At 40.6% G+C, this 10,055-nt stretch overlaps 1 protein-coding gene across 2 annotated transcripts; it reads left to right on the forward strand.

Annotated features, from left to right (window-relative positions):
• Nucleotides 1–886: 886 nt before the first annotated feature.
• LOC128632846 (skin secretory protein xP2) lies at nucleotides 887–8,023 on the forward strand. Of its 2 annotated transcripts, none has more exons than XM_053680251.1 (2): nucleotides 887–2,296; nucleotides 4,141–8,023. In XM_053680251.1, exons 1-2 carry the CDS (start codon nucleotides 1,374–1,376, stop codon nucleotides 4,400–4,402), a joined length of 1,185 nt encoding a protein of 394 aa, XP_053536226.1. In that variant the 5' UTR covers nucleotides 887–1,373; the 3' UTR covers nucleotides 4,403–8,023. The 2 variants fall into 2 exon arrangements, 1 of the variants encoding a protein (XP_053536226.1); XR_008396440.1 differs by having other exon boundaries at nucleotides 890–2,615.
• Nucleotides 8,024–10,055: the final 2,032 nt, after the last annotated feature.

Genomic DNA, 10,055 nt, shown 5'->3' on the forward strand with positions numbered 1-10,055 from the left:
AAATCATGATAATTCCACCACCATGTTTCAATGGTTTCAACAGCAATGTTCTTTTTGGAGAGCAGTGGCTTTCATCTTGCAAGCCTGCCATGAACACTACTGTTGTTCAGTGTTCTCCCGATGATGGACTCATGAACATTAACATTAGCCAATGTGAGAGAGGCCTTAAGTTGCTTAGAAGTTACCTTGGTTTCCTTTGTGACCTCACAGACTACTACATATCTTGCTCTTGTAGTGATCTTTGCTGGTTGACCACTCGTGAGGAGGGTAACAATGGTCTTAAATTCCCTACATTTGTACATAATCTGTCTGAATGTGGATTGGTATAGTCCAAATGCTTTAGAGATGGTTTTGTAACCTTTTCCAGCCTGATGAGCATCAACAACTTCTACGCAAGTTCCTTTGTTCGTGCCATAATACATTTCCCCAAACATGTGTTTTGAAGACCAACCATTGATAGATCCCTGTTCTTTAAATAAAACAGGGTGCTTACTCACACTTGATTGTCATCCCATTGATTGAAAACACCTGACTCTGATTTCACCAAATTAACTGCTAATCCTAGAGGTTGACATACTTTTGCCACTCACAGATATGTAATTTTGGATAATTTTCCTTAATAAATAAATGACCAAGTATAATATTTTCGTCTCATTTGTTTAATTGGGTTCTTATTATGTACTTTTAGGACATAGAAATAGGAATAGGAAAATCTGATGATGTTTTAGGTCATATTTATACAGATATATAGAAAACGGGTTCACAGGGGTTCCTAGGGTTCTAAAGGGTTCACAAACTTTCAAACACCACTGTAGCTGTGTATGCACCTTGTTTGATTATTGAACAGACATCTTACCTGGACATATTGATACCAAGTTTCTTTCACACATTCACTGTTTCTCTCAAAGGGTACGTTGTACAACTGCTTCATCCTTATTTTATGTTTCTCTAGGTGTTACGCCACGGCCAGCAGAGGGCACTGCGGTACGGCCGCTGACTGGTCACGTGACTCTTTTGTTTTCGTTCACTTCCCGCTTGGACACTGAGTTAAGTTTGAGTATGTCTCTGATTTGCCACAGGTGCCCATGTTTTGAGTTAATTAAGTTTGTTATTTAAAACCCCCCGGGTGACTGCGCACATCGCGCAGTATTAAAGTTGGTTTAGTTCGTCAAGTGAGGGAAGTATACGGGTATGTGCTAATGTGTAGCATGCTAGCGGTCGTAGCTAGGGGACCAGAGTGAGTATAGTCCGTAGAGACCGCGCTCCCTGTGTTAGTTTATCTGTTTGTTTGTTTCTTGTTTAAATAATAAAGACGGTGACCTGCACCTGCATCCGCCTCCAGTCCCGATCCGTGACAAAATACTGCGCCAAAAATGCGGAAGCAGCAGGTCGCTATGAGCGCCGCCGAAGAGGCCAGTATTTGGGCGCTTCTCCGTTCGTCCCTGGAGTTGAGCAAACAGCTCGCAGAGGACATTTCTCAGTGCAAAGCCGAGCTGCGCGCCACGTCGTCCCTCGCGCCATATACCCAGAAATTTTTTTGGGGGGGGGCAGTGAGGACAGCAGAGCTCCAGCCTGAGGCCTATGGGGAGGTCTCAGCTGTGGAGCTCTCACCTGAGGTCAACATGGCGACCTCAGAGGGACAGGCTGAGGAGGCTGCCCCGCTGCCCTGCACAGCCAAGGAGGCCGCCCTGCTGCCCAGTCCAGCTGAGGAGGCCGTCCCGCTGCCCTGCACGGCCGAGGAGGCCGTCCCGCTGCCCTGCACGGCCGAGGAGGCCGTCCCGCTGCCCTGCACGGCCGAGGAGGCCGTCCCGCTGCCCTGCACGGCCGAGGAGGCCGTCCCGCTGCCCTGCACGGCCGAGGAGGCCGTCCCGCTGCCCAGCACGGCCGAGGAGGCCGTCCCGCTGCCCCGCCCGGCCCGAGGAGGCCGCCCAGCCCTCCAGTGCCGCCGAGGGTGGCACCCAGAGTTCCAGAGCTGCCGGGGGTGGCGCCCAGCATCCCAGGGGCGGTGTCCTGCGTCCCAGTGCCGCCAGGGGCGGTGCTCTGGCTTTCAACCCTGGTGGGGATGCTGCTCTGCTCCTCTGCTGCCCGACGGAGGCTGCTTCGCTTTCTGTCGTAGCGAAAGACAGTTCGCACAGGGGCCCGGGACCCCTGTTGGAGGGGGGTTCTTGGTGCTCCGGGGGGAGCACCCTTTGGAGGGGGGTTCTGTTACGCCACGGCCAGCAGAGGGCAATGCGGTACATCTGCTGACTGGTCACGTGACTCTTTTGTTTTCGTTCACTTCCCGCTTGGACACTGAGTTAAGTTTGAGTATGTCTCTGATTTGCCACAGGTGCCCATGTTTTGAGTTAATTAAGTTTGTTATTTAAACCCCCTGGGTGACTGCGCACATCGCACAGTATTAAAGTTGGTTTAGTTCGTCAAGTGAGGGAAGTATACGGGTATGTGCTAATGTGTAGCATGCTAGCGGTCGTAGCTAGGGGACCAGAGCGAGTATAGTCCGTAGAGACCGCGCTCCCTGTGTTAGTTTATCTGTTTGTTTGTTTCTTGTTTAAATAATAGACGGTGACCTGCACCTGTATCTGCCTCCAGTCCCGATCCGTGACACTAGGACTCTGGTAATTGTCATTGTGCTGACCATATTCACATTCCCAAAAGTGATATTGTCTGCCAATCTCCCTCCCAAATTTCCCACAGTTTTATTGCATTGTTGCCAATTACTGTGTCAACAATGGCAATTTCCTGTGCATCTAAAATAATTCTGCCTCTCCCTCCTGTAGGAGGCAACCTTTGGATCCTAAAAGACAAAACAATCAATATGTTGGTACACGTAAAAATGTAAACATGCTGTATTGTACTCTAATAAGTAATTCAATACAGACAGACAGAGAGAAAAGTTAGAAAGTGGGCACATACTCATCTATACACAAAGATGTACTATGACCAGCTGCAACTCATTATATATAAGCTTTGTGTGTGTGTGTGTGTGAGAGAGAGAGAGAGAGAGAGAGAGAGAGAGAGAGAGAGACACAGACACACACACACGAGTAACCTTGAGTAACCTCCCTTTCAAAAAAAAAACTCTACCGGAATCCTGCAGGATATAATTTTTCTGCGGGATGTTTGCTGGTGTCCTGCAGGATTTCATAATACAGTGACAAACTGTGCAGGATATTCCTATAGGGCTTAGAATGTGGAGCCTTTTAGTACAATAGTGTTGTAGTGTTAATTACAGTTGTTTGAGTTACAGTTATTTTATTTGTCTTAATAATGAGTTCGCTATTAGCCAATCAGATGTGGCTACGTCATTATACCGGAACTAGTTGACTGTTTTATGTTTTAAGGCAGTATGCTCGCAGGTTCCGGTGCGGATGGTTGTTGATAAATCCATCAGCACTGGGCAAGAGCATAACTCTGTTGTTGTAAGTTTGTACTTAATAAGGTAGTAAAGTTCCTGCAACGGATTCTTTGTTGTGTGCTTCTCTTCACGCCTACACAGACACTTATAAGCCAAGACGAAAGCACAACAATAGAAACATGCAGGAATTTCCAGCACAATTTCTGCACAAGGAAAAAATCCTGCAGGATTTTATCATTTCTGAAGTATTCCTGCACACCTCTTGCAGTAATAAAATAAAGTTCCCAAGTACTTAATCTATCCTGAAGGACAACTTCTTGTAAATGAAAAAAAAATCTGCAGGTTATGTAGTCAACAAAATGATTTTAAAAAATGGTAGGAATTAATTATTTGAGTAAATAATTCAGTGAGTCATTGACAATGCACAAAAAGATGCTTACTTTTCACACATACTGTGTAATTTACAAAAAGGGACAGTAAATTAATCTTTTTCGAGGAAAGAGTAGACTCGTTGAGATGATGTCCCTCTTTGGCACTATAGTCACACAGGTATTCGAATGCACAAATTCAACTGCCACCAACTGTCATGTGTCTGTAGAGGTATAGTCTCACTTTTATTAAATAATTTCTTTAATCGTTATGGTGGACTAAATTACTGTTCTGTTATGTATTTGTGACGCACTTAGTTAGTGTAATGTTAGCTCACTAACTAGCAAATCTGGTTAATTTTATTATTGACAAAAAATGTTCTTACTGTTTCATAATTGTTTTTTTTTTTTTTTTAGGTGTGATTTGCACTCTGCCTTGGACACTTTACAGATTGCAAATGAAGTTTATTTCCCCAGTATGTATCCTGCAGGATACAAACAATCACCCTTGTCCTGCAGAATTTCAGATCTATCCTGCACAAAAGTCCTGCAGGAAGAGTGTGTTTTAAATAGACCTGCATTACAAAATTCCTGGAGGATATCATTCCTGCATATAATTTTTTCCTTCATAGAAATCCTGCAGGTATTTCTACAGGAAAATGAGCTGAAAATCCAGTAGGATATACGCATAATATTCCTGTAGGGTTTTTTGTAAGGGCTGCTCAAATAACCCAACTGTGAATTAGTACTCCAAATGAAATACAATAACGCAGGTTAATTAAAAGAGTATCTTGTAGATCTTTCAAAAATTATTTGCAATTCTAAACTCCAGCTCCAGTGAACACTTAAAGCCTCCAAGGCAAGGGATTGACATAAACAGAAGCAAATGTTTTAGCAAATGCATTTTTCTGAATAACTAGAGACAGAAATGGTGACAAATAAATATGCAGGGGTTATCTCAGATCAACTAAACTGCAGTCGAGTTGTTGATAGGGCTTTGTTTTTCACCTGGAGAGACAATTTAGCAAGTGCAGAGCAACCTAATAGCCAGATACACAATTATATGCTGGGCTGACCACACGCCAGTATACTCAGTTCATGTTCTATGTATGTATTCAAATTTCTGTGAAAAATCTCCATATGTGGACAAAATGAGACACTGAATGAATGTAGAGGGATCAATAGACAGGAAAAAGCTGAAGCTCGAGGACACTTTGTGCTCTGAGCTAAAGGCTGCAGCTTTACTCAATGTTACTTTAGTGAGACGTAACTCTGATTATTTTAGTTTTATTGGTAGAGCTATGCTGCTTTTAACCTTGGCATATAGAGTGCCCTCCAGTAATATTGGCATCCTTGGTAAATATGAGGAAAGAAGGCTGTGGAAAAATTATCTTTAGTATTTAAACTTTTGATCTTTTGTTAAAAAAAATCACAAAAATTCTCTGCTCTCATGTATATCAAACAATTGCAAACACATCACAGGTTTATCAAAAATATCTTTGTTAAATATCGGTGTGAAACAATTATTAGGACCCTTTAAGTCAATACTTATCTGTTTTCATTTAATATCTGTTGATATTTGATGGTCCATGATGCCATGCATCCTAACAAAATGTCCAGGTCCTCTGGCAGAAAAACAACATCAAAACATTATAGAGACACCATATTTAATCATGGACATGAGGTACTTTTCCATATGGTTACCTCTCTGTGTGCACCAAAACCACCTCTGGTGATTATTGCTTAAAAGCTCTATTTTGGTTTCATCTGAAAATAGAACCCGATCCCATTTGAAGTTCCAATAGTGAACTGAAGATGCTTGAGTTTCTTTTTGGATGATAGTAGAGGCTTTTTCTTAAAACCCTTCCAAACAACTTCTGGTGATGTAGGTGACTTAGGATTATAGTTTTGGAGATTTTCTGACCACAAGATGCAACTGATTTCTGCAGTTCACCAGCTATGATCCTTGGAGATTTTTTGGCCAATCAAACCATCCTCTTCACAGTGTGTTGAGACAATATAGACACACGTCCAATTCCATGTTGATTCGTAACATTTCCAGTTGACTGGAACTTCTAAATTATTGCCCTGATGGTGGAAATGGGTATTTTCAATGCTTGTGCTATTTTCTTATAGCCACTTCCCGTTTTGTGAGGCTCAACCACCTTTTACCACACATCACAGCAATATTCCTTGGTCTTACCCATTGTTATGAACTACTAACGGAGCTTAGCCTATGTGTTACCTCATACTTATACCCCTGTGAAACAGGAAGTCATGGTTGAACAATTTCCTGTTCCTAGTCACCCAGGTGTACTAAAAAAAATTAAGAATATCAATCAAATATAGAATATACTTCATATATATTTTTCTGATATGAATTCATAGGGATGGCAATAATTGTTGCACACCTATATTTAACAAAGATATTTTTGGGATAAACCTGTGTTTTGTTTGCAATTGTTTGATATCCATGAGTGCAGAGTATTTTTGTGAATTTTTTTAACAAACATCAAAAGATTAAACAATAAAGACAATTTTTCACAGCCTTCTTTCTTCATATTTACCAAGGGTGCCAATATTAGTGGGGGGCACTGTACACAAACAACAGTGAAACCACTGCCAGGTGAAGCAAATTGATTATCTTGTTACAATGGCACCTGTCAAGGGGTGGATTATATTAGATAGCAAGTGAACAGTCAGTTCTCAAAGATGATGTGTTGGAAGCAGGAAAAATGGGCAAGCTTAAGGATCTGAGAGACTTTTACAAGGGCCAAATTGTGATTGCTAGAAGACTGAGTAAGAGCATCTCCAAAATGGCAGGTCTTGTGGGGTGTTCCCGGTATGCACTGGTTAGTACCTACCAAAAGGTACAAGGAAGGACAACTGGTAAACCGGCAACAGAGTCATGAGCACACAAGGCTCATTGATGCACGTGGGGAGCAAAGGCTAGCCTGTCTGGTCCGATCCCACAGAAGAGCTACTGTAGCACAAATTTCTGAAAAAGGTAATGGTGGGTATGATAGAAAGGTGTCAGAGCAGCTTTCTGCAGCGTAGCCACAGAACAAATGGAGTGCCCATGGTGACCCCTGTCCACCACCAAAAGCACCTACAATGGACATGTGGGCATCAGAACTGGATCATGGAGCAATGGAAGAAGTTGGCCTGGTCTGATAATGTGTCTGATAACATAATGGTGGACAGCTGGGTGCATGCGCATTGCTTACCTGGGGAAGAGATAGTGGCACCAGGATGCACTATGGGAAGATAGCAAGCCAGCACAGGCAATGTGATGCACTGGGTAATGTTCAGCTGGGAATCCTTGTGCCCTGGCATTCATGTGACTGTAGCTTTGACACATATCAGTTACCTTGACACTGTTGCAGATCATGTACACTCTTTCATGGCAATGGTATTCCCTAATGGCAGTGACCTCTTTCAGCAGGATAATGTGCCCTGCCACACTGCATTCTGTGCATAGCACTTGGTATATTCTAGTAATGTGATAGTGTGCCTTGTTCCTGGAGATCAGTCTTCCCACAGAATTCTTAATCCTTAAGCTAACAAAGCTGACACAACTAATCAAGGAGACTGACTAACTGGAACAGTTTTGGATTTTTTAGAACTGAATTTTGTAGAAAAGTTTTAGGAGCAATATTTACTGATCTAGTGCATGAAACTGTAATAGTTTATATGTATTATATGTATGCATAAGTAATTCAAATATGTTTTAATGCCCTGTTATTTAAAGCAATGTTGGGTAGCCTATCTATTTTTTCTTAGGCTTTGTTCTATCTCAGTGTCCTTATTAAATTTTAATATTTCCATAAATATTTCCATAAATATTTCCATATTCATCACTTCAGACCAGCAGATAGATTCAGGTATATTGAAACATCAGATAAAACTGCGACAATTGAACTTGGCAGCATTTATTTTATGGCCTCATAAGTGAAGGTCAATACTCATGTTCTTAAGCCATTGAAATGGAAGTGGTTGGTAGAAGTAACATGACTTAATTCATGTGACATCATACAAGGGGGTGTGGTCAACATCAAACAGGATGTTGACCTAAAATCTTTGGGTAGGAAATTTTTTTATATATAATCATGAGGCATATATACATAAAAAAGCATAAAGTTATTACAAACCATGTACATCTGTTTATAAGGGTTGTGGTGGTTTTCTGCTATGAATTTTAATTAATCTGTTCTTATGGAATTCTAGAAAATACTTAATATTTTGTAAACCCTATTATTTTTTTTATATTGCTCTAAGAAATTAAATAAACTGTTACTCAGGCCAACATCTGATTTTCAATTTTTTACCAATCTACTATGTGTTCATATCTTATTAGAATATGTTGATTATGAATTTGGAGAATGCCATGTTGATGCCATGAATAAGTATGCTACAAATAAATAATATTTTAAATGTGTAATTAAAGATGAAATTAAAGAAAGACCTAAACCAATGAAAATATGCTTCATATAATTAAAAATGTGTTTCAGTTGGTCTTGGAAAAAAGGTTTAGCCATGCTTCTGGGGGCAATTTGTTTTATTAATGGAAAGAAAGCTTAAACAAGGTGAAAAATTCAGAAACTCTTCCAATATTTCACAATTTAGCCTTATAGACGTATAGAATAAAGCAACAAGCAAATAACACAAAAGCTCTCAGTCACTCAATCACTCAATCATCTTCACATCCTCCCCAGTATCAATGCAGTGTCAGTTTACTGCACCTGCCAGAGCTGGCAGTCTTTTAGAAAGGTATCTTTAAACATAGCATTGTGTCTCAATGCAGTGCCTCACTAGCGCTTAAACACTGACAGCCTGTGCCAGTATTTCCCACCTTATCCCAACATCTTTGTCTTTTACTGTCTACTAAATCCTCTCCTCTCTATTTTCTTTCTTTTTTTGCAATGTTCTTTTCCTTGCATCAGGAACATTTCCATCTCTTAGTGTCAATTAAATGAATGAACTATCTGCATTTGGCAACATATCATCTCTGGACCACCTGATTTGTCAGCAATTCCTTACACAGAGTGGCAAGAGTAGGACATGGCAAGCTCCCTCATTAGAAAGAGTGCACAAGCCATCATGTCTGACATGATACTTACCAGCCAAAATCCTTCTTTCAGCCTGTCAAGCATATCCTACAACAGGGTGTAACACTGCACCTGCAGACACACTCACACTACATAGAGAGGCATAGAGACATCCATAGAGACAGACAGACATAGAGAGAGACATAGAGACATCCATAGAGACAGCTTAAGGGAGATTGAGATTAACCTTTAATACATGCTAACATGAACAAATAAGCAAAGTACAGACTTTGGTACTCTTTAGTACCAAAGTTAAGTGCTTGGATGTTTAGTTCATAGACTCTACTGAGCAAATGTGCTTGGTGATGCATTTAATAATGTGCATATTCACATGTCTCTCTGTCTTCACATGTCGGGCTACCTCCTTGATATTCCTCATTGAGAGACCAATCAAAGCACAATAGCATTCTTTTATTTTGTTTCTATTCCCACCACAAATCACCATTCATTAGGGAAAATGTGGCTGCCCAGTACTGAACAGCAAACAGACCAACAAATCTAGAACCCATCAGAGAGTGCAGAGAGGGAAAATGGAGGTGTTGGGTATAAATGGATTGAGATTTTCTGCCACAGTGGCAGTTTTTTCAACTGCATCATCACTTATTTTAATGTTTATGCTCATAATGTGTGTCAGCATCACTTTTAATATGTGCATGATTTATTGTTATGCCCATATTAAATGCCGACATCAGTAAGCATCCTTAATTTTTATTGCTGAGACTTTAAAATCTATACAGGTCTTCCTGTCAATACTTTTTGTTGACTTCTGTTGAAAAAAAAAGATTATATGGCATACTGAAAAAAAGCACAAATTTCAGTATGAAATCTAATACCTGGTAAAAAATAAGAAAAGCAAAGTCCAGTTAACACTACTTTGAGTGTCAAGGGTTCTTGAACTGCTGAACACTGTCATACAACCATCTTCTCCTTAACAGCCCTGTCAGGCATGTGGCTAGGTACTGTTAACATGGTATTCCAATCAGTACTGTGTGCTGTTTGCTACTGAGTATGGAAGGTTAGTCAGATCAGAACACATCAACCAGCTAGAATTGTGGATTCCATCTTGCCTTAAAGTTCTTCGTTCCTACTTTATATTAGGTGTCATTAAGAACTATGTAGTTACATAACAAATTAAGCATTTGATACAATGTAATTACTCTGTACCTAAATGTTCTTACATTGTACTTACTTTTAAAGTACCTGCATGATCAATCTGTAGTTAAG

The sequence above is a fragment of the Ictalurus punctatus genome, chromosome 5 (assembly GCF_001660625.3).
Source record: "Ictalurus punctatus breed USDA103 chromosome 5, Coco_2.0, whole genome shotgun sequence".
Classification (NCBI taxonomy): domain Eukaryota; kingdom Metazoa; phylum Chordata; class Actinopteri; order Siluriformes; family Ictaluridae; genus Ictalurus; species Ictalurus punctatus.

Bases quoted from the DNA above. Each gene is read 5' to 3' on its own strand.
- LOC128632846 (XM_053680251.1), top strand. From the start codon at position 1,374: ATGCGGAAGCAGCAGGTCGCTATGAGCGCCGCCGAAGAGGCCAGTATT. The intron at 2,297-4,140 runs GTTAAGTTTGAG...TTTTTTTTTTAG, and splicing joins ACTTCCCGCTTGGACACTGA to GTGTGATTTGCACTCTGCCT.